The sequence below is a fragment of the Taurulus bubalis genome (genome assembly GCF_910589615.1).
Source record: "Taurulus bubalis genome assembly, chromosome: 12".
NCBI lineage: Eukaryota > Metazoa > Chordata > Actinopteri > Perciformes > Cottidae > Taurulus > Taurulus bubalis.
Window position 1 is genome coordinate 21,403,265 of NC_136600.1, and position 25,413 is coordinate 21,428,677.

At 39.8% G+C, this 25,413-nt stretch overlaps 1 protein-coding gene across 1 annotated transcript in view; it reads left to right on the plus strand.

Annotated features, from left to right (window-relative positions):
* Positions 1–951: 951 nt before the first annotated feature.
* Positions 952–25,413, plus strand: part of spaca6 (sperm acrosome associated 6) — a gene marked incomplete at both ends in the record, with an annotated part of 47,333 nt that continues 22,871 nt past the window's right edge. Inside the window, 8 exons of the mRNA XM_079228083.1 lie at positions 952–1,165; positions 1,254–1,340; positions 1,517–1,588; positions 1,837–1,860; positions 1,955–2,032; positions 2,552–2,655; positions 5,047–5,203; positions 5,818–6,001. Coding sequence (XP_079084209.1) covers positions 952–1,165; positions 1,254–1,340; positions 1,517–1,588; positions 1,837–1,860; positions 1,955–2,032; positions 2,552–2,655; positions 5,047–5,203; positions 5,818–6,001 — 920 coding nt within the window. The remainder of the gene's footprint in view (positions 1,166–1,253; positions 1,341–1,516; positions 1,589–1,836; positions 1,861–1,954; positions 2,033–2,551; positions 2,656–5,046; positions 5,204–5,817; positions 6,002–25,413) is intronic.

Genomic DNA, 25,413 nt, shown 5'->3' on the forward strand with positions numbered 1-25,413 from the left:
GACCGTCTGACTTTGGTAGTCCTGGAGCAGACTCTTGCCTAATATTGATTGGCTTGTCTGTGTGGAGACGGATGAATGCATTAGTACCCAGCTGCCACTGGAAATATATTAAGTTCATGTATTAGGCACCCTGTCTGGTTGCCATGGAGATGCACAGGGAGCGAGGGACCAGGGAGGAGAGGGGGTGAAGGGGGATGAGCAGGATGGGAGACCGAGTGGGGGATACAGGATGTGATGAGGCAGTCGACTTGATTTGTAGTCCTGTTCCCTCTTCCTCCTCCTCCTCTGCCTCTGTCTGTCACGTAGATGTCCTCTCCTTCCTCTTGCACCCTCCTCTTTGTTCCTCCTCGCTTCATTTTCCTTTTTTCCCCAACATTATTTCACCACTACTTCTCAAATTCTCTTAACTCCACCAGCAAGAATATGCGCTTTCTCTCTCTCGCCGCTCATTATTCTAATGATGATCCTTTTGTTCCCTTTTCTTCTTCTTCCTATCTGGCTTTGACTCTCCATCTCCCCAGTTAGACTTTTACTCTTTGTGTATTTGTCTCGAGTTTTCTTACCAACCTGCTTCCCACTTTGTCCCTCTACTACACAAGCATTTAACTCCCTCTTCATCTGCCCCTCTCCCCTACGCCGCCGCCTCCCACCTTGGCTCGCTCCATCTCTGTGCTCTGCGGTAAAACTGGTGCATTGAGGCAGCAGGAAATCGGGGGAGACAATAGAATGAAGGGAAGTCCGTGATACTCTCCTTTAAATACCTTTGAGGTATCATGAGCATTTTAAAGATCTTTTGTTAAATTGCATGTGGGATTTGTACCTAGAATTCATATTCAAAGCTTTGATTTGTCAAGATACACATCACTCTGCTGTGGTCACTACGAGCCCAGGATTTGAATAAAAACAGTTCATACAGAAACCTTTGTTTGAGTCTGTTGCTCGTGCTGCACAATGTTTACGTCTGCTGTGCGTCTCGTGTGTGTTAGCTTGCTATTCCAGACCTCTCTGGGCTGCTATCGCTGCTTTATTCATGCTGCAGACAGTGGTCGCCTGTGTTGGGGTCACATGTTGACTGAACACAATGTTAGAAATGTTGACGGCTGCTTCAGGATGCTGGACCGCATATTCGACAAGCAGGAGAGAGTAATTGAGGCTGGACGAGTCGGTGCGGAAAATTATCTTTTTGATATTTCTTCTTAGAATCTTTCAACAGAAACATTATGTTCACAGTCATAGTTGTGTCCCTCTTCCAGGTGGAGGTTATGACAAACAACTGAAAGATCTTCTGGATGCAGAGATCATGCCCATTGTGGAAGAGTTCCACGAAAAGCTGAATGCAGGTAGCTAAACACCTGCTCGGATAGACAACTGCACAATTTAATGAGTCTTTAGAGCATCAGAATTGGTCAGAAATTAGAAATGAGGGATTTCAAAATGATGCCTTAAAGCACACAATTCACCAGTATGTGTTGAGCCAAATATTCCAGTCTTCCTCCTCCTCCTCTCTATCCATCAGACACAGTGTATGAAGAAAGATTGCAGACAGCCGCAGACAATTTCATCGCAGCTGCCTCCAAACTGCCTCGAGGTGAGACATGGTCTCTTCCCCATTTCCTTCATCTTTTCATCTATGGTTTGGCCCATATTAGGTCATTACAGCTCCCTCAGATCTCAGTACTCACTGTAATAAGATAGTTATGTTATTAAGCCCTTTCAAATACTGTGGAGAATAAAGGAAGCAGTCAGGTTGAACTGACTCATACTTCTGGATGTTGGCACTGAATCAATTCATTTGATCGTAATATAATTTAGTCTTCTATCTCCTTGTGTTTTCAGTCTCTGGATGCTTCCCTCCTTGTGGTTAGTGTCTTTTTTTTTATCTCTTCAGTAACATCATTTACATCATAAAAATAAAAGATATCTTGTATCAGTGTTAGTTAAACGCACCCATCAGGTTTTCAGAGTGCAGGTGCAGTATACAACTGTATTACCTGCCAGTACGACTCCTGTGAGTTCCCTCTCGACTGTCCAGGTGAGTATTAATAATCCAACATATTGGGTTAGTGACACTGTTACATCACAATTTCTAAATACGAAAATGTGTTCTAATCCAGATTTGACACATCCTTACATAACTATATTCTCACCCTCATAAGCATCCACTCTTGATCCTTTGAAACGCTCCGTGTTTGATCCTTGAAATGCTCTTAACAGAAACTTGAAATTTGAAAGAGAGACCAAGGCAAGGTTTTATTTCCACACATTATATCTTTTACACGGAGCCCCCAAGGTGCTCTTTAAGTCCTTGGCTTCTTTATGCAAGGTGACTGTTGACTCCCACACACGATGGTATTCATATCAACCCTTTACAGCACAGCCACTGTTTAGCATATCATCGTTTTTACTCCATTCCTCAGTGGGCTTAAGGATTATCATTAAGGAAGGCTCAGAGCTGCCCCCTGTGAATGTTATCTCTATCTATCTCTCTCTCTGTGTGTGTGTGTGTGTGTGTGTGTGTGTGTGTGTGTGTGTGTGTGTGTGTGTGTGACAGTTAAAGACATTAACGCAACAGAGAACAGTAGGAGCCAAATGTGGTGCGAAGTGCCATTTCACTTACCAGACGACATCCAGGTGATCTGGAGGGTTGCAGAAGAGGTAGCTTTCTATACGGAGAACCATTCACTGCTTTACTTTTCACAAAAATAGTTCAACATTTTAATTAAAATGCATTTGGGCTTTTCTTCCCAAGAGTTAAATGTGAACATTGATACCACACTTGTGTGTGAGTGTTAAATATGAGGCTGGGGCCAGGAGACAATGAGTCTACACTGAAAATAATTTGGAGTGCCATTTACTTAAAAAAAAGCTTGGTAACAATTTCCACACAGAAATTGTAAGTATTTTTTACTCAGACATTTTTTAAGTTAAATTTACTTACTAATGACAATGTTTTTTCATCCAAAATGGTTAGGTACATTTTACTTCAAATTTATTTTCTGAGACATAACATTTATTTAGCCTTTGAATAGTAATCTTTACTCAGTCGTTGATAGTAATCTTCACTCAGCCTTTGATAGTAATCTTTACTCAGTCGTTGATAGTAATCTTTACTCAGTCGTTGATAGTAATCTTTACTCAGTCGTTGATAGTAATCTTTACTCAGTCGTTGATAGTAATCTTTACTCAGCATTTGATAGTAATATTTACTCAGGCTACACTGAAAAACATTTGGAGTGACATTTAAAAGCTAGGTAACAATTTCCACACAGAAACCGTTTACTCTGGAAAATTATCAAGTTAAGTTTACTTACTAGTAACAATTGTCACTTATCCAAAATGTTCAAATACATTTTACCTTCAAATTTCTTCCTTAAACATAAAATGTACTTAGCTCAAACATAATTTAATATTTAATTGTTATAACTACCTTTTCTTTACTGTTTCTATTGAAACATATTAAATACTATTTATATAATATAATAAGTCATCCATCTACCACTACTCTACACCACTATTCAAATATAAATGTATTGCATTTATTAATCAGTAAAGCTTCCACAAAACATGAAACAGCTGCTTTTAAACTACAGCACCTTTATTTGTCAACACTTGGAAAGAGGCAACTGAAGCCTTCCTGGGCTACCTTACTTAAGCAATAAGGTACTTGAGACAGTACTGTATCTACAATAATGTACTGTTCAAGGGTGTTGACAACTCAACTCCTGCCATGCACATGAGAGCTCAGCACAGAGCTCACTGCGCTAAAGTGGACCAAAAACGTTGCCACAAAACGTTGCCACAAAACGTTGCCACAAAACGTAGCGGTTCTTCCACGTCTGTAAAGCAAGCTAACTAGCACCATAGCCTCACTAGCTAACCTAAACTGACCCGGTCACCTGTCAGCGTTAAGTATTCAGTGCTGAATCACTGACGACTAAATAAGAATGTAAAGGATTCATTAAACATACAACCTCACCCCTGTGGCTCCCGTCCATGAATGTTCTCTTGACGTTTCACTGAGTGACATCAACCCCTGAGCAATGCACAAGGTTGCCAGTAGGGCTGTGCGGTATACCGGTTCAACCGGTCCCAAAAACCTGGCCCTCGTGTTTGGGTTTAAAACATCATCCGTAGACGCACACAGCTCGGTGAATTTCACCGACTCCTCCAGGAACTGCGGTCTTCGTGGCTTATCTCCGTAGAAACACCGTTACCGTTTCCGCCATACACCATGGAAATAATCACGAGTTCTGCTTTATACTTGTTGTGTAAATTCCACATACGTCGGAACATCAAACGCCACGGTGTCTGGGTTCATAATAATATCCGTAGTCCCACAACAGCGTCTGAATGGCGGCCGCTACCACCGCTATTTCAGCCATTTGATTCAGCAACGGCAGGACGGCGGTGATTCTCAACGCTGATTGGCTGACGCAACTCTGAGTCACGCGTTTTTTTTTTGCCAGAGTTGGGACATTTCAACTCGCGCAAATTCGCGCCGCGTCCAACTCTGTGCGCCCCGGTCCTAAGTCCCTCCATGTTTCGCTTCCTAACACCAAATGTACCAACGTAAAAACAGCTGTTCACCAGTCGCAACAGCTTTTCAGTTGGCCGGAGGTCCTTTTCGGTGTCAATGAATGAATGAGGGACTTAGGACTGGGGCGCACAGAGTTGGACGCGGCGCGAATTTGCACGAGTTGAAATGTCCCAACTCTGGCAAAAAAAAAATCATCAGACTAAAGGCTAGATCAGCACTCAGCTTTGTCGGTATAGCTTTGCGTAAAGATAAAGAAATGTGCCCTGATCAATGGGCTATCCGTACTTTAACTTCTAAGGTCGAGGCCTAACTTTAACAAATCGTCTCTGCCTAAGCAGGCCGGTGTGAAGACATGCATTGGGATTCATAATTACGCTTACGAGAGTGGTATCAATGAAAGTGTATACCGGCGTATTACCCACAACTATTACTTTACGCATATAAAGTCAGCATTTGCATCTGTGCAGATTATAAATGATAAGTATTTGTACAAATGTATGCCTGGACAGGTGAAAACCCGGAAGGTGGATCAGTTTAAAGAAGTGACAGTGGGGTTGGACCGGCTCTATGCCATCCCTTCAACCAGCTTGCAGGATCAGGGCACCTACCAGTGTGAGATCTACTCAGGCCAGCGTTCCATTGTCCGGCTGTACTACTATCTCTCAGGTAACAAGATACACCACTTTTAGGAGGAAGAATTAACTGTGATGAGTACAAAACAACTCCTTCAAACGTCAGGAGAGAATATGCTTAGAAGATCCAGATGCAGCATGAATAAGGTCAGAATACTGAGAATAGCTTTGGGGGGGAGGAGGGAAATGGTATTTTAAAGTAAATTAGAACAATTGAAGAAATAAAATCCATTAAATATTGACAGTTTATGAAACGAAATGAAAGGCCATCAATTAAATGCCTTGTACAGATGTATGTAAATGAGTGGATGCGTATTTATATATCTACATGTATGGAATTGCATAATCATACAGCTTTGCATATGTGCATAAGTACTTCCCTGTATTTCATAAGTGTTCATGTAAAGTTTTCTTCTTCTCAATGACATAATTAATGTCTCAAATGAATTACAAAGTATAAAAACTAATATCTCACATATATTTGTGCTAAAATGTATTCAGACATTCATTATTACAAAAACAATGTTTTTACTCAATAAACTGTCTTTTTATTGTATCACTCCTCCTATATCCCTTCACCATTACTAGTTGTTTCTTGTCTTCAGCGTGAGTTGAAATGCTCGCCTGTTGTGTGTCGCTCCGTCTCAGTGACCCCCCAGGTCTTGGCAGGCCACACAGAGCTGCAGGAGATATTCGACCTGTCTCTGCTCCCAGGAGGGCGGTTGCTCCCTGCGCCTGGTGGCTCGCCCCCCCGCTCCCTCCTCCTCCCCTTGCCACTGCTTCTCACCGCCTGTTTAACTGCTTCGCTTCTGCTGCTGTTCCTCTCCCTGGGGTAAAACACATCTTTTATTTCTACACCATGAGACATAAACAGCAAATAAACTTATGAATACCTTACCTGTGAAGTCAAGATGCACCCGGCGAAAGGCAGATAGTAGTTGGTATCATACACTGATTTCAACTTTTTCCCTTTTCTAATGCAGAGTTCTGTATTGGTCATCACAACCAGAGCAAACACATCATGCTGAACATGCAGATGAGGATGAGGATGCAGATGAGGATGGAGATGAGGATTTTGGATTCTGAGAATTGGGAAGATGCATATAGTGCAATAAAAACATTTCATCCTCAATCCTCTGGTCTTCTTAGAGCCTTACGTCATAGTTTACAGAAAGCCTGTGTGTGACTCCTTTCACCACTAGAGGGCAGGCTGCTAATGTCTGTAAGTGGTGGCCAGGCAACACTGAACTGTCTGAAGCAATCACAATCATTTGTGTGTGACAGTGATGGAGAGCAACTCACTAGGTTTACTCACTGACTGTAAGTACATTTTTGAGACGCTTGTAGTAGAGAAATATTGTACTTTTTACTCTATATTTATCTGACAGCTAAAGTAGCTACTTTACATATTTTGATTTAGCACATAAAATATATAATGAGCCTTTACTTTCTTTTTTTTTTACACTGCCAACACTGTGTAGTTACACAAGCTCCACTTCCACTAGCTACAACAAATACGCTGAATTGAAAATGCTTTTTAGTCATAGAAATTAATAATATGAAAATAATGTAAATAGATCCAACACTCTGAAAGGTACCATTCTGCATAATTTGCTTTTGATATGTTGTGAACATTTTATCTAACACCTCTGCACTTTTACTGAAGTCATATTTTAAATGCAGTGTTGTCCAATTACCATCAAATGTAATATCCCACAAAACAAATTGATGCAGCCAGCTGAGACGGTCAAGCCTTCATGTGACCACATGGAGGCAGCCACACACACACACACACACACACACACACACACACACATACACTTACACACACACACACACACACACACACACACATTGTATTGCCAACAAATTATTTTGTCCGAGTTGAAGCACAAAGCTTAAATTCCTCTGATGTCATTGCCAGCCTGTCAAGCGGGATAGCCCGAGTAATTCACATTCCATAACATGCTTCATTTATCCTTTTGTACTTTGTACAGTGTGACATCAAAATACTCCAGATGTGAAAAAAAATGTGAAGAGGTCACAGGTGTATACTTTCTTAAAGTCCCCAAAACAACATTTTCCATTTTTATTTAAGGACCTGCATTGACATTATGTTGTTTACATGATCTAGGGGTCATTCGATTGTGTAATGATTCATATGTAATGTCTGTCTTCTAGAAAGATACATTTTTTATGTTTTAATGAAAACTCAACTCCTGGCATTTGCTCCTGTTGTTTTACACCCCTGTCGAATGTTTTCTGACACATGCTTATACACCATATAGTTCCTTCTTTGGCTAATACTGTTGGCACCCATTGTGATCAAATGTGATATTTGATTTAGATATAAATTGTACCTTTTGCACAGCTTAACCTGACACTGTGCCTAAAAGTATATTAGTGATTAGTTTTGTACAAAGATTTTACATTATGTATGTTGTATTTGGATTCTTTATGTATGACAGAAAATGATTCGGATGTATTCATATGTGTTTATAAATATATACTGTATTTATGTGTTTCTGCGATGTATGATCTCTTTTCTTCTTTTTATGTCTAACTGTGAAACATGTTGCTGCTCAATTTGATGTGTTGCTTAAATAAGCTTCATCATTATCAATCACACAATATATGTTTTTAGATTAAACCTTCATACCACAACATGCTCAAGCCTTCCTCATTTGTGTCCATAATGTTGACCGATTTACAGTAGTGTGAATCTTCAACGCGTACAAATAATCTACATGTTACACAAATCCTCCCAGAAAAGAGGCCAGATCTATTTGGGAGAATTACCTTCGACGTCTCTGAATCGTTCACCCAATGGCCTCTCTTTTGCACTTGCGGTGACACACTTGATTAACACATTAATTTTTACAGATGGTGTGTTCTCACAAGATTGCCAGGCATCTTTTTACCAGCTCCATTCCCCTCTTAAAACTCCAGCACAAAGTGCATCTTGGCAACACATCACCTGTCAAGTCAATTTGACGTCAGAATCGGGCGTATTCCACCTATGTGACACCAAGGCTTAATGTTAATCTTTGAGCTGCAGTGACTTCCCTTTGACCGAGTTCAGTCAGGCAGGCAGTTGTTGTTTCATAGCAGCGTATAAAAGCGTGTGAACTTTAACCTTCAGTAAATTAGACAAACCATGAAGCAAACAATCATGTTATAAATGAATGCTCTTCTATAAAGTATGTTACCGCTTTCTTGGTAGTTACATAGTTGCTAAGAACCTCCTGTTTTTTTTCTTCTGATAACTGCAGGGCAACGGACTGTAACAGTGGTTGGTGGTTCCAGGTACAAGAGGGAGATATCGGACATCTCAGGCACCGTCTGCTCTTGTTGGCATCGCCCCACACAAATACAGTGCCGGCCTTTCGCTGGAGACCAGCCATTCTTACTGCTAAAGGGACTCGTGACGGAGAGAGATAACACACGGCATCAATGATTTCCACCTGAGAAATGCACATAAAGAAAAGGCTTGGCCCTTATCTTATAAGTCCAGATGCACAGTTCCATCCTGCTAAAGAATTGTCACATTTAAGAATAATATCGATTCTAATAATACGACCAAACTTTACTCAAATATCCAATATTTCTCAGTCAGTTGTTGGTCCACCACTTTGGTCAAGACTGAAACATTTATCTAACTATAGACATTTCACAGTTGTAAACACAAACATTCTAAATGTGTCTCACTTTATTTTAAGGAATATTTAAAAGAAGAAATGGTCATTAGGTCATTCTGACAGTATTCTAGTGTTGCATTTGTCCCAGACATTCTGGTGCCAGTCCTTTTTAAGTTAATGGGGCGGACATGGAGAATATCATTAAAAAACATCATATCTGTGTTGTTTTGACTAAAAATATTTCCACACACAAAAACAAGAATGTTTCTTTTCGTAAACTATCATTGGAACAATTATGTGAGGATACGTTGTCATATTACAGTATAAGTCAAACAAATCTATAACTGATTACAACTTAAATTGCAATGTCTGTGTATTTGTTCTTTTTTCCCTCTAATTACTTAATGTTGGGGGTTAGTATTGATAAGCAATAATAGTTTAACATGGTATCATTGACAATTCCTTTTTTTTTCAACAAAAACATGTTGGAAACAAATATCTGAATGCAACATGTTTTTTATTCTCTAAATATTTGAATAAAACACAAATTTGACAACAAAACTTTTTACAGACTATTTTAACACAAAAAAACATTTTACTTTTTATTTTTACTTTACTTCTGACTTTCTAGTCTACTCTGATGTAATCTAAGTTAATATATTGGTTATATATATATATATATATATATATATATATATATATATATATATATATATATATATATATATATATATATATTAACTCAAACAAGATAAAGATATGTATTTGTTTTTCACCGCAACAATCTGTTTGGGCGTAAAAAAAAGGTACATTCAACAGTTTTGCTGACTGCTTTTGAAGCCCACATATTCTCCCTAAATGAACTATGTCTTATCTGTGGAGAAATCAGCAAGTGAGGGCTGACCGGGACCTTTGAGTCTGAAAAAGCACTTGTGAGGCGTCTAAATATAGCAAGACATGACTCAACGCTCAGCTTGTCATTTAATGGGCAGATTGCTTGTTTGTTTTTTTCACTGGCTTGCTCTGTTGCCAAGGAAGCCAATGATGTATTGTTGCATGCCTTACAGCAGGAAAACACTTTTAAATTGTGAAATTCTATCTGCATATTCCTTGCTATATAGTCCGGATTATATAAGCCCCTCTTGGCACTTTGTGTAGGATGGGCCCTGACCTGACTTACTCAACGTCACTGAGGTTATACGCCATAAAAGTTTCTTCAGTGGAACTTACCTTTGACAAAGCCATACAACTCTCCTTTTGCCAGAAGTCTACATGAATAAAAGGTGTGACTCCTTTTCTTAGCATGTAACTTTGAAGTGTTTGAGGCTTACACATCATACATCATCACATCATGGATCATCATATATTTATATATATATATATATATCTGTTATGTGTCTTGTCTTCGTGAAGTAATTTTGTTTTCACCTGTGTTTTATGTAGTTTAATATTATTTATGCAAATCTTTCCTTTATAAAATCTATATATATATATATATATATATATATATATATATATATATATATATATATATATATATATATATATATATATATATATAGAAACAAAGTGTTTCACCTTTGGCAAATATGTGTCATAATCATTAACCTGTTGTGTTTCTCTGCCCAAGCTCTGTACATGTGTCAGAAACAGTATCTCAGGCAGAATGATCTGAAGTGACCAACTCCATTCTGCCAAATTAGTTTTTAAATTACACGACTAGCATGAGGACATTTTAGCATGTTCTTATTATTACAGTGACAGAGTTTCAGGTAGTAATCAATCTCCTTAGTGCAGTGAATTAACACTTGTTTTAATTGACACATTCTCCCTTAAGGGTGGCAAACTCAATAATGTTTCCCTCATCTGTATTTCAGTTTTACCATTTTTGGGAAATGACGCTCAATGACTCTGACAATCCCAAGGGGGGACTATGGTTTCAGCTCAAAAACAGTGATTCCTCCAGACAGTGACTTCAGAAGGTTGTGGGCTCTGGTTGATGTCCAATGGCATGCAGCTTCAAACTATGTGTTTTTATGCAAGTTCCAGTAAGTGATGGGAGCTCCACCAGTATGAGTGTGCATGCTGGAGCCGACCCTGAGGTAGTCATATTAATTAAAGCCTTCTCGGCAAACTGAGGGAACACCCCAAAAAAAAGTGTCTGACACATCAGGCTTACTGTCTGATCGGGAAATGTACTGTACATTAAGATATCAAGGAACTAAATTGAATAGAAGTAAAAAATAAATAAAGAGTATTACCAGGAAAGAAATCAATGGAACATTTTGAATGAAATAATTGAGAGATCATCACAGCAAGCCAACCCAAACATAACAACCAATGATACTTTCTTAACTAAACCACTTGAGATTGCCAATTACTTAAATAATAATTTTCATGAGTAAGATCTTGACACCCACTGATGGCTCCTTCCTTAAACACAAATGAATAATTATATGATGATGGATAAAAACTGCCAATTTGATACTGTGTGGTAAACAGGGGCGTCTCTAGGATTTTGACACATCTGGGGCTTAGCCCAGATGAGTGAAGCAGCGAAATTTTTAGACATAGAAACACTCTCCACATACCCTACAGGTACCTGCTCTTCTGGACTGAATTGAGGCATTTCATGGTTACCAGTTAATACCAAATAGGCTAGCAATTTTCACAAACTTCCCTCAATAGCCCAGGCACAAAAATGCCCCATTCATCATGTTGAACATACCAACAGCAACCATTCAGCAACAGTACACATTGAGATGTTTAATGAACCATGCATCTTGTCATGTACAGTATTTACATTGTTTTACTTTGTACATTTAATGCTCTTTACATACTCGTATGTATTTATTCTTTACATATTCTTTAACATTATGTAACATAACATACTCTTTAACATAACATTTGGAACTCTTACAGGTCTGTTTCTTGTACTTAACTTTTACTAATGTACTCTTTACATCTTTTTTCCTTGTTCATTTATCTTTAGATTTACTTCAAACATTTGTCTTGTACAGTATATCTGTCTTAACTTGCACTCTACACTTGACTTTACTTCTTTCTTCAGTCATCATGTACAATTAAGTCGGAGAAAGAAAGAGGAGACGAGAGTGAGCATCAGACTGGGAAAAAAAAGAGGAAATATGATGACAATTATCTGGGTTTGTGCTTCACTTGGATTGGCGATGCAGATTGCCCGAAGCCACAGTGCGTGTTGTGCATTGAGGTTCTGGCTAACAGCTGCCTGAAGCCTCTTATTTGCGCCGCCACCTGAACACCAAGCATGCCAGTGCAAGTCAGAAGCCCCTTACATTTTTTAGATCAAAATTGGAAGAGTTACAAAACAGCTAAAAACAATTGCAGTCTCATTCACGTAAGTCTCTCACTTTCTCCCTCTCCCTCTCTATCTCTCTTGCTGCGCTGCATGTGAAAATCCTCATGGACTCCTCCTTTTTTATTTATATCTGTTTCTGAGCCTATGCATGTGCCACTCTTTGTTCTTTACGTGGCTTATTGTGTTTAAGTAAATAAATGTGAAATGCAATCTGCTTCAGCCTGTGCGTGTGTCCTCGCCATCCAGGGAGCAGTGCGACTGAGCTGTGCGTTTGAGCTGTGCGACTCCGCGGAAGGCGCTTAAAGTTGAGAATATTTCAACTTGTAAACGCGCCGAAAAAACGCTAGAAAAACGCATCGCGCGGCATTTAAAGACCGGGAGAAGAAATCGACCGGGAGCCGTACCATAGGAAAACAATGGTTTTGCTAGCGACGCGTTTTTGAGAGTCGCGTCTGGTGTGAACGGCCCCTTAATGCTCTTTAAAAGTGACGCCTTGTGTAACTGAAATGTATACAGCGGACTAAATCTATCTATAATGAGCAAACAGTTCTCGCATTGGTCCGATTTTATGCGGCTATAAATAGGCTCTGTTGCGTTTTTTTTAAGGTGTGGGGGATTGGGGGTGCGTGAACCCGGTCGGAATGTAGAAGGGGGTGCGTGGCCTAAAAAGTTTGGGAACCGCTGTACTACACAAAGACAGCAGCTTGCTGTTGTCAAGTGCGCCTGCTGCCTGACTCCGCTGTTTTGGGTGAATGACGTCACGTGCGACCTGGAGGTGTTAATATTCGGGGCTAATTAAAAACACCCAGGGCTAAAGCCCCGGGTGTTTTAGCCTAGGGACGCACTGGTGGTAAACTGTTACGATTTGCTTCTGATTACTTAACTATTCCAATTTGTCACAAGTTTAACAAATGGTAAATGTATGGTTTATGCCCAAAGGTCTGGAAAGTGGCAAAAGTGATTCCAATACCAAAGGTTAGATTAGCGGTCGCTAACGTGTTAGCTAATGGGCCTCCAGTTAATTAACTAAACTAAACTCTCAACCTAATTTGTCCAAATACTGTGCACCAAAAATGACTCTATGATCTACCAGAGTTCTTCATTTTTATTCCGTAAATTGCTTCATTATCTCATTTCGATTATTTTTTTGCAGTGAGAGAAAGAAGTAAAAGGGAAATAATAAAAGTAAAGACCATACATCTTTGGAAATACTGCGTTGGTAATGGCAACCACAACCCACAAAAAACAAAGACAACAAACTTGTAGAATGTTGTTGTATTGTGTTGCCATGTGGCGCAAGATATATTTGAGTCACCCACGTAGGACATATTTTTCGATCACAGTGAATAATTATCTTGAAATAATTATGACACATGAAGTTTTCACGTGTTCTGGCGGATCTGCATTTTGGTGGGAAAGCATGACACAACATTTGGTGGTCCATACTTGTCCTTCCCATTTGTAATGGATCAAGCTTGAGCCACAACATGTGCGCCAGCTGAAACGGTTCCTCCTTCTTGATGTCAGAGATGTTAGCCCAGACAGGGTGGGGAAAGAAAGGCTAATTGGAAACAGAGTGAGTGGAAGTGATGTTTGGCTTCGTCAGACTGTTGGTCTGGTCCCAAAATGTTTTACCCTGACTCATTAAGTAACTGTATAGGAATATATATATATATATATTTTTTTTTGTGTGTAAATCAGCTCAGACCTCTGAGAGGCACGTTTACTTTATAATTTGGGCAAAATATCCATGGTAAAATGTTGCTATTGAGGCCAAACATGGGACAGTACTGGGACATCTTATGAATAACATTGATGCTGCTCTTGAGCAAATCCAGACATTTTTACTCATGTGAGAAAAAAATGTTGTCTGCCAAACGAGAGTTGTTTTATCTACCGTCAGTGGTCTTGACTCACTGGCAGATTGTGTAACAGCGGAAGTGTTTCCTGATGGTGGTGTTGCATCCATTCAAAGTTTACCGTTGCACAACAGCAGCAGTGGAGAGGAGAGATTATACTTATCTTAAGAAGCATATATTAAGATGCCTTAGATGACCATAATATTATAGTAAGTTTTAGTCTGAACAGAAACAACTCTTCTCAGAGCCTCAGTTAACACCTGGATGAACGTGATGTAGAAGAATACAAATGTAACTTCAGTGGAAGTGCAGATTAATCAGCAAAATCTACTTTAAGTACAATATAGAAGTACTACTTTTGTACTACTGTGATATTTCTATTATAACTGCTATTGCTGCTTTTTTTTATCATTATCATTCTACTATAGCCCCTGCTGCTGTTACTTTTATTATTATATTATGAGCTATTATTATTTCTGCTTCTACTGCTTTACTGCTCTCATTATATATATCAATTGGATTTATTATGTTGTAATTTGATTATGTTTTTTATTCTGCACACATGACCTATATTGCTCTTCTGTCCATCCTGGGAGAGAAATCCCTTCTCAGTTACACTCCTTGAGGTTTCTTTCATTTTTTTGCCAGTTAAAGGTTATTTTTGGGGTGTTTTTCCTTTTCCGATGTGAGGGTCCTGGGACATGCATGTCGTATCTTATACATACTGTATTTGAGAGGGCTTAGAAAAGAAAGGAGAAGTGCTGGTATATTTGTAATCACTTTTTTGGTGTTTTCTCTAATCTTTGCTTTTTTGTGGAAACATGCACATGTGCACCTCTTTGGGCCTTAAACAATTAAGGAAACCCTCTGAGAAGTTTAAAAGGAAAACAGTCTCCGTGGTGGAACAGCAATGTGACATTAGGTGTAGTCACAGCTTTTTTATTGTCAGAAGTCATAAAGGTTGAGAAACACTGGTATGCGTACACTGGTACTGTACTGCTGGACTTCTGCTAGGCTTTTGATACTTCTGACCGACTGCTCTATGTCTGCTTTTTACCTTCATGATGACTTTAACAGAGCTGTAAAAAATCCTCTTCATAACATTAAAAAACACCGTGCAATGACTCGGCATGTGATGAACCTGACAATTATCTAGACTTGGATCATATTTATATTCAGTTTGCCCGGCATGCTTTCCCTTTTCCATTTGTTTTCTGTTGCTTCTATAACGACGATAATCAATTATACGTTTCGTTTTGGCTCTTATAATTTTAAAGTCTCTCTCTTTAGACTTAAGATCTGTGAACATTGTGATCAACATTCAAATACAAGACACACATGTTTAGATGTGCCTTTTGTCATTTAAATTTGACTATGAAAGTTGCTAGGGTTTATCAATAGTATCATCATTATTACTGTAAGGGCGATCGGATCCTGGACAAATGAAACTCTAAAATGCTACAAGAAAGAGCTGCATCCTTTATATTTCCATTTAAAACAGAGATCATAGTTTCTCAGAAAAGCCACATCATTCACTTGAAGGTGATTAAAAAACTGCTGATCCCCTCCGCTCATATAACTGGTAACAGGTGGTCTGTCTTGCTTAAAGATCCTCCTCACCCTCTGATACTGAGCATGTTACATTTACATCATAAATACACTTCTTAAATCATACGGGGATTGAAATCAGCGATTGAAATTGTCATTTCAATCGCTGACATCCTGTCAAAAACATGTGAATCAGAGGTCAGCAGACGAAACATATTTTCTATTAAGTTCCTGATTATTCACTGGGTTGAAGTGGCCAATTAATCTACAGATACTATAATAATGCAACAGAAATAAGATGCTCACAGCAAGACATTAGTTACATGCTGGTTAAGTATTTGGGTATCTACGGATTGATTTAATTTTACATAGATAAGTTTATTATGGTCAGAATAATCATCAGAACACCCGACATCAGAACTCCATCCAGCAGCGGATGATGACGTCTCTTCTGCCTGCAACACATTGCTGTTAAACAGACGGAAGTGAATTTAGCTTGTCTGAAGTGACTTTGTAGGATATCAGGAGGAATGCCAATGTTTAAACTGGTATATGGACTTGTACATGAATAAATATTATATTTTTAATGGAAGATATTTCTGTAAAGCAGGGCTCATGTTACCAAACAATTATCATTATTATTGATGTAAATTGCATGTGTTCACAATGGTGGGGGAAACCAACAAAAATATGTAATGTGTTCAAAAATGTCATTGGGTATATATTCTCTGTGTATATGAGCCTAACATAATTTGACCACAATTATCTCATTTTTAAACTTCATCAAGCGAGTGAATCCAACATAGGCCTCATTTTCCCTTCTTTGTCCAAAATATCATCAAGAGTTTCGTAGTGCTTCACTCTAGATGAAATGTCCTTATCCTTCTGAACTCCTCTTGAATCTGAAACAAAAGATAAAAAAAAAAAACATGATCAAGATGATCCACCTTGCTGAAACCATGAATACAATAGTCCTCCCAGTAAAATGTTAGCGTTAAGTATTCAAGGCTCAAACACTCCCGCCCATGAATTTCCGATTGACTGGTTAAACTTGACCGTCCTTTCCCAAGTTCTTCTGTTGTTGTTTCGCTGAGTGGCGTCACCCCCTGAGAGTATGTGCAAGGTTGCCAGCAGGGCTGGGCGGTATACCGGTTCAACCGGTTTCAAATGTCCATACAATATTAATTTAAGGTATTTTTCACAGTTGTACCAGACTTCAGTGCGTATTGAAACTGAGTCATGGTTTCTAACTTCATAACAACAATTATAATCCACAACTAACGCCCAATCTTATGACTGTGATATGAATGCTATTTGTGGGTTATTAATTGTTATACAATCAGTCCCGAACATGCCCGCAGCGTTGAGCTGTGAAAAATAAATATTGCTGCCTGCTGAAGAGCGACAACTGTTGTTACGGCTAAGCCCTGATATGACGGGTATGTGAAAAATTCAAACCGTGCGGACATTTGAAACCTGTTGAACCGCACTGGCAACCTTGTACATCAGACCTCTTACGGCCCGCGGGGTCTCCCAGTCTCACAGGAGCCTCGCGCTGCGGTCCACTCCCAGCTGCAGTCCACTCCCAGCTGCAGTCCACTCCCAGCTGCAGTCCACTCCCAGCTGCAGTCCACTCCCAGCTGCAGTCCACTCCCAGCTGCAGTCCACTCCCAGCTGCAGTCCACTCCCAGCTGCAGTCTACGCGTCCAGGTTGAACGGTAATCGCGCAAAGCCACCGCTGATCCTGACCTGCAGTCTGATACACTATGGCAGAGCACCTTAAGTCAGTATCACTTCTGGATCTTTACTCTTCTCTCAAAGAGGAGAACTTTCCTCACATGAGGAGGCCTGCTCAGAAGATGTTAGTTTTCTTTGGATCTACCTACACATGAGAACAAACATTCTCAGTGATGAAGTTCAACAAATCCAGATCCAGACCCTCTCTCACTGACACCTGTCAGCTGTCCTTCACATATCCAACTGATATTCAACCAGACTTCAGTGCACTTGTTCAAGCCCAACACTGACTGGACTTTTCTCACTGAGTAAGAAAAACGGAACTGAACTGGAAAAGATCAAAAGCGCTTATTGCTTTTGTATAAAGTTAATCAATTGCTGGTCTTTAACATACATATTTAAGGTATGGTTTAAAGGTATCTAAAAATATATATTATTTTGTACATATATTCATAGCCTTATTGTAACATGTATTCTTACCAGTAGCAGCTCAAAACCATATAATTTACATTTTTTTATATAAAGTAATAACATGAATATTGAGTTAATTGAATTAAGTTCAGCCTATTGGTTCGGCCATCCACAACGGTCCCAATTTCTCATGTGGCCCCTCGGGAAAATTAATTGCCCACCCCTGTTGCACATGCTCAGGGGTTGACGTCACTCAGCGAAACGACAACAGAAGAACTTGGGAAAGGATGGCCGAGTTTAACCAGTCAAGAGAAAATTCATGGACGAGAGCCACTGAGGTAGGTTGTATGTTTAATTAATCCTTTACATTCTTATTTACTCGTCAGTGAAGGTAAGTGTTTGAGCACTGAATACTTAACGCTAACAGGAACGTGACCGGGTCACTTTAGGTTAGCTAGTGAGGCTATGGTGCTAGTTAACTTGCTTTAAAGACGTGGAAGAACCGTTACGTTTTGTGTCAATGTTTGACTTGACTTGCTCACGAGAGTTGAAATACACATTTAAAATGTTTCAGAAGCTCTTTCTCAATGTTGCTTGATATCCTGAAGATATCTCTCCAGACTTTAGACCAGGGGTCTCAGAGACGCGGCCCGCGGGCCAATTGCGGCCCTCGAGATGATATTTTGCGGCCCCCACCTTAATATGAAAGTATAATGTTAGTGCGGCCCGCAAGTTTTATATGAATGGCGCTTGACAGCGTTGTGTGCGGAGCTGAACGAACCTACCAATCACGGTGTGGTATATGGCTCTCGGGGGCCGGACATTGACCGTCACTTGCGTGATGCAAGCAGAGAAACGTTTATCAATGAGTGAAAGCGACAGAAACGTTGCCATGGAGACGAGAGTTTTCTTCCGTGCCTGGCTGCAGTCACACCGCGACACCTGTCCGTCAGTAATAACAGTCCCCGATAACCCGGACCAATTCACACCGTTATTTGGGGGTTATTATTGTTTTATTTGCATTTCCTCACACGATGAACACTACATATATTTCTATATGATGTATAATATACAGTTATCGGGGACTGTTATTACTGACGGACCGTCTGACGGACCATCAGTAATAACAGCGGGACGACAGTAATAACAGCGGAACGACACACATTGCGGAAATAACATTATTCTCCGTGCGTCGGCTAAACACAAATATATTCCACAACCCCAAACATGTCTTTTTCAAAGCCTGCAGTGAAGAGAAAGGTTAATGATGAGCACAGACAATACCAGGAAAAGTGGGAGATGCAATATTTCTTTGTTGAGCACAGGGGCACCCCGACGTGTCTTATTTGCACAGAGAAAGTTGCGGTGCACAAGGAATACAATTTGAAACGTCATTATACAACTAGACATGCTGAGGAGTATGCAAAATACCAGGGAGATGAGAGAGTGAACCGGGTTGCAAATCTTAAAACCAGTCTACTGAGGCAACAAGATTTCTTCAAGAAAGCAACCAAAACGAACGATGCAGCAGTCAAAGCTAGCTACATGGTGAGTGAGATGGTTGCTAGGGCGGGAAAGCCATTCACAGAAGGTGAATTCATTAAAAAGTGCATGTTACAGGCTGCAAGTATAGTTTGTCCGGAAAAGAAAGATCAGTTTAGCAACATCAGCCTTTCTGCCAACACCGTGGCAGAGCGCATTTCTGACCTGTCAACTAACATTTATGATCAACTGTGCGAGAAAGCCAAATATTTCAGTTTATACTCGGTCGCTCTTGATGAGACCACAGACATCACAGACACTGCCCAGCTCGCAATATATGTCCGTGGTATTGATGACAATTTTGAAGTGATAGAGGAGTTGCTCACAGTAGTTTCAATGCATGGCCAGACCACCGCTCAGGAGATATTTCACCAGCTGTGTGATGCCATTGAGAATGCCGGTTTGCCATGGAAGAGGTTAGTTGGAATAACAACCGATGGAGCGCCATCAATGACAGGGAGGAAAAATGGACTAGTGACACTTGTTCAAAAAAAACTGAAAGAGGAGGGTGCAGAGGAGGCCATTGCTTTGCACTGCATTATCCATCAGCAGGCCCTTTGCAGCAAATGCCTGAAGTTTGACCATGTGATGTCTGTTGTTGTCAAATGCATCAACCAAATCAGATCCAGGGGATTAAAGCACCGAAGTTTCCGTGCTTTTTTAGAGGAAATGGAGTCTGAATATGGGGATGTGCTCTACTTCACTGAGGTATGTTGGCTCAGCAGGGGAAACGCGTTGAAGAGATTTTTTGAGTTGAGAGCAGAGGTGAAAGCCTTCATGGAGAAGGTTGGGGTGGCTGTTCCTATGCTAAGTGATCCCAAATGGCTCATGGACTTAGCTTTTCTTGTTGACATCACACATGAGCTTAATGTACTGAACAAGAAGTTACAAGGCCAGGGGCAACTCGTCAGTGCTGCCTATGACAACGTGAGAGCGTTCTCCACAAAATGTCAGTTATGGAAAGCCCAGCTCTCTCAGACAAACCTTTGCCATTTCCCAGCATGCAAGGCACTCGTGGATGCAGGCACACCATTCAGTGCTGAGATGTATGTTGATGCCATTTTGAAGCTTCGGGAGGAATTTGATCACAGATTTGCAGACTTCAAGACACACAGAGCCACATTTCAAATTGTCAAGGTGCCCCATCTGTGCTTCAAATGGAGCTCATTGACCTGCAGTGCAACTCTGACCTCAAAGCCAAGTTCAGGGAGGTGAGTGGAAAAGCAGACAAACTTGGGCAATTTTTGAGAGAATTGCCTCCCAGCTTCCCTGAGCTTTCCCAAATGTTCAAGCGGACCATGTGCCTTTTTGGGAGCACATACTTGTGCGAAAAGCTCTTCTCCACCTTGAACTTCAATAAGTCCAAGTACAGGTCCAGACTTACTGATGATCATCTTCAAGCCATACTGAGTCTCAACTGCTTCCTCTCTCCAGCCAAATGTAGCTCAGCTATGCGAGAGGAAGCGCTGCCAGGTGTCTAGCAGCAAGAAGTAGGCAAGAGAAGCTATGTTCAAGCCATGTTCAGGTTCAAGGATTTATTTATTGTTACTTCTCACATAGTAAGTATGTGTATATAAGTATATAAGAGCAAAATTCTTTGGTTTAGAGCTCAACAACGTATCAGGAGAAACAGAAGACTGAAGAAACCACACATAGTTGCTGACTAGAGAAATCGAATTATTATTATTGTAATTATTTATGACTGATTTATTTACTTAATTCTCAATTTGTTTATTCATTTTTTGATCTTATTTTGTGTTAAAAATAAAAATAAAGACATTTTAAAAAATTGGAATTTTTTTAAGAAATCTTTTCTTGTGGCCCAGCCTCACCCAGACTCTGCATTCAGTGGCCCCCACGTAAATTGAGTTTGAGACCCCTGCTTTAGACATTGTATTAGTGCCTGTCTGTAAACAGTTACCTCTTTCCAAGTGTTGACAAATAAAGGTGCTGTAGTTTAAAAGCAACTGTTTCATGTTTTGTGGAAGCTTTACTGATTAATTTAAATATGTCATCGGGTATCTATTTTCACACTTTGTTGTTTTTCATTATCTGAGCCAGTGGAAGCATGAAGATGTTGAACAGAAGAGGCCCCAGTATTGAACCTTGGGGAACACCACATGTCATTCTAGTCAGCTATGATGTGTAATTAACTACCGACACAAAGTATTGTCGGTCCTTCAAGTAGGATTCAAACCAGTTAAGTGCTGCGCCAGAGTCCTACCCAGACTTCCAGTCTGTCTAGTAGTATGTCATGATCGACCGTGTCGAATGCAGCACTGAGATCCAATAATACTAAGACTGAGATTCTGCCACTGTCTGTGTTTAAGTGGATGTCGTTGAAAACCTTAACCTTAAGAGCAGTTCAGTACTGTGGTGCTGACGAAAGCCGGACTGGGAGACATTGAAACAGTTATTTTCGGCCAAGAAGTTGTTCAGCTGTTGAAAAAACACTTTTTCCATTATTTTACTTAAGAATGGGAGGTTTGATATTGGTGGATAGTTTTTCAATATTTCGGGGTCTAAACTAGCCTTCTTTAGAAGTGGTTTAATGACTGCAGTTTTTAGGGATTGTGGGAAGATACCTGAGAGAAGGGATGTGTTTACAATTTGTAAAAGATCAGCGGTCATGCAGTGTGAAATATTTTTGAAAAAGTGTGTTGGTAGAATATCCAAGCAGCAGGAGGATGTGTTCTGATGTTGTATAATGTCTTCTAGGCTTCTTTGGTTAATTGAGTGAAATTGTGTCATGATATTTGAATGGATGCTATTTAAAGATGGGGATAACACATATCCTGTGGTTGGTGTGGAGCCACCGACTGCTTGTCTAATTCTCTGAATTTTATCAGCAAAATAGGAGGCAAATTAGCCGTTACCAACACCGGAGGGTTTGTTAGCCTGTCGACGGTAGAAAATAAGGCGCGTGTATTGTTTTTGTTTTTGGTTATGATGTCAGAGAAAAAGGCCTGTCTTGCATTTCTAAGTTCCAAATTATAATTGTAAAGTCTCTCTTTATAGATACCACAGTGAACCTGGAGATTAGTTTTTCGCCACCTGCGTTCAGCTTTCCGACACTCTCTTTTCTTTATTCTGACCAGCGTGGCATTTCTCCAAGGGGATCTTTTCTGACCCGAGACAACCTTCACCTTAGTGGGTGCAATGGCATCAATAACATTTTTAACTTTAGAATTGAAGCCATCCACAAGCTCATCGACTGAGATGCAAGAGAGGCCTGGTGTGGAGCAGAACTTCTGAATAAATAGTTCACTGGTGTTTTCAGTGATGTAACGCTTTGTCACAACCTTGGTTGTTACCAGTGTAATGTCCTTGTGAGTGTATGCGGCCATGGACTCATTGCTGTATACAATTATGTTACATATCATATTCAAGCACATTTCCTCTCATTGTTTATTTAATCTAATTTTGAACAGCAAAATTGTCTATATTAACATGAACGTTCCATTGGGAATTATCCTCATCCACACCTCACATCAGAATGTAAATAATGTCCTTCGCCCAGAAACATAAAGATGATTGACTAAAGTGCACTTGACATTTGAAAAAGAAAGGCTCTTTGGGTGTTGATCTTTATTGTGAAGAGTCACTGATGTTTGAGTAACCGGTAACACCTTGTTCGTGACGTTATTTTTGTACTGAAGATAAATCTTTACTGCATCAGATTGTCATCGTGATTGTGACCGTTCTGCTCCTCCCCTAACGACAACATAACAGCTGCACAATCGTTTGTTAGTGGGCGTTGGGTGTTCAATGTCCGTGGCTCGAGAAGTTTTCGTAAACAAATGATTTATTGTTAGCAGAATCTATATCGCCGTGTACAGGAAGTCATCCTGATGTGAGAACGGATCTTGGCGATCTGGAATAACTCTCTCCCTATAAAACTAATATAACTTATTTTGCTCCTTCATCAATGAGGAAGGGAGCTGCCTTTTTTGTCCGGTGGGAGTGGCATGCCAGACTTGCCTTCTTCTCTGACATCATAACCAAAAACAATACACGCGCCTTATTTGCTACCGTCGACAGGCTAACAAACCCTCCGGTGTCGGTAATGGCTACGCTCCAATCCACCTGGGCATGCAATCAATTTGATTCCTATTTTGCTGATAAAATTCAGAGAATTAGACAAGCAGTCGGTGGCTCCACACCAACCACAGGATATGTGTTGTCCCCATCTTTAAATAGCATCCATTCAAATTCAGTCTTAGTATTACTGGATCTCAGTGCTGCATTCGACACGGTCGATCATGACATACTACTAGACAGACTGAAAGTCTGGGTAGGACTCTGGCGCAGCACTTAACTGGTTTGAATCCTACTTGAAGGACCGACAATACTTTGTGTCTGTAGCTAATTACACATCAGAGCTGACTAGATTGACATGTGGTGTTCCCCAAGGTTCAATACTGGGGCCTCTTCTGTTCAACATCTACATGCTTCCACTGGCTCAGATTATGAAAAACAACAAAGTGTGTTATCATAATTATGCAGATGACACACAACTCTACATAACTATATCACCAGGGGACTATAGTCCCATACAAGGGCTGGCTAAATGCATTGAAGAAATCAATAACTGGATGTGCCAGAATTTTCTTCTATTAAATCAAGATAAAACAGAAGTAATTGTTTTTGGTTCCAAGGACGAACGATTGAAAGTGAGCGCTCAGCTTCAATCACTAATGTTAAAAACCTCAAACCAAGCTAGAAATCTAGGTGTAGTTATGGATTCAGACCTCAACCTGGACACCCATATCAAGACAATTACAAAATCAGCCTACTATCACCTGAAGAATATATCAAGGGTTAGAGGACTTAAGTCTCAACAGGATCTGGAGAAACTTGTCCATGCATTTGTCTTCAGTAGACTTGACTACTGTAATGGTGTGTTCACAGGCCTCTGTAAAAAGTCAATCAGAAAGCTGCATCTGATTTAGAACGCTGCAGCTCGAGTCCTCACTAAGACCAGGAAAGTGGATCACATCAGTCCAGTTCTGAGGTCTTTGCACTGGCTCCCTGTCAAACAAAGAATTGACTTTAAAATCCTGCTGCTGGTTTATAAAGCACTGAATGGTTTAGGACCTAAGTATGTTTGTGATCTGCTGCTACCTTATGAACCATCCCGAACCCTTAGGTCGTCTGGGACGGGTCTACTTTCTGTTCCAAGAGTCAGAACTAAACATGGAGAAGCAGCGTTCAGCTTTTCTGCTCCACATATCTGGAACAAGGTCCCTGAAAGCTGCAGGTCTGCTGAGACCCTCAGCTCCTTTAAGTCCACATTGAAGACTTTTCTGTTTGCTGCTGCCTTTAATTGAACCAGATTCAATTACTGCATCTCACTACTGCATTTTATTTCTTAAACTGCACTGCAACTTTTATTTTTTATTTTGCTTTTTCCAGTTTTATTTTTTATTTTGCTTTTTGACTGTTTTAATGTTTTCTTAACTGTTTTTAAATCTGCATTATGTTTTGATGCTCTTAATGGTTTTATGTGAAGCACTTTGAATCGCCTTGTTGTTGAAATGTGCTATACAAATAAACTTGCCTTGCATATATATACTGTATATATGTATGTATATATATAGATATATAGATATAGATATATAAAGAATATATATATCTGTTTATACTGACCACACTGTTTATACTGTTTATTTACACTTCACTTCACATTCCTACACATACAAACTTTGCATTTTTGCACTTCTCTATTGTTTAAGTTTAAGTTAATTCATTTCCTAAATAATACTCTGCGCTGTACATATCTTTCATCCTGGCTATTTTTATTTTATTTTTGTATATATCTCTCATCCCTGTTGTTGTTTTTAATATGTTGATTTTAGTCTGTAAATTGCTGCTACTCTGACAACAAATTTCCCCTTGCGGATTAAAAATGTATATATTCAGTCATTCATTTATTCTGCCTTCGTTGTATTATCCACCAGATTGCACCTTAACTGCTCGTTTGCACTCTGGACATATGTAAACTCCATTTCTATATCACAGTATTTTCATTATGTGCAATGGCAATAAAGTTGAATCTGATCTACGGCGCATCAAGTTGTATTTGGCCTTGTTATCAGTGTGTTATCATTGCACAATTATGTAATTACAATTATGTAATTATGTAATTATGTAATGTTATGTAATGATATTC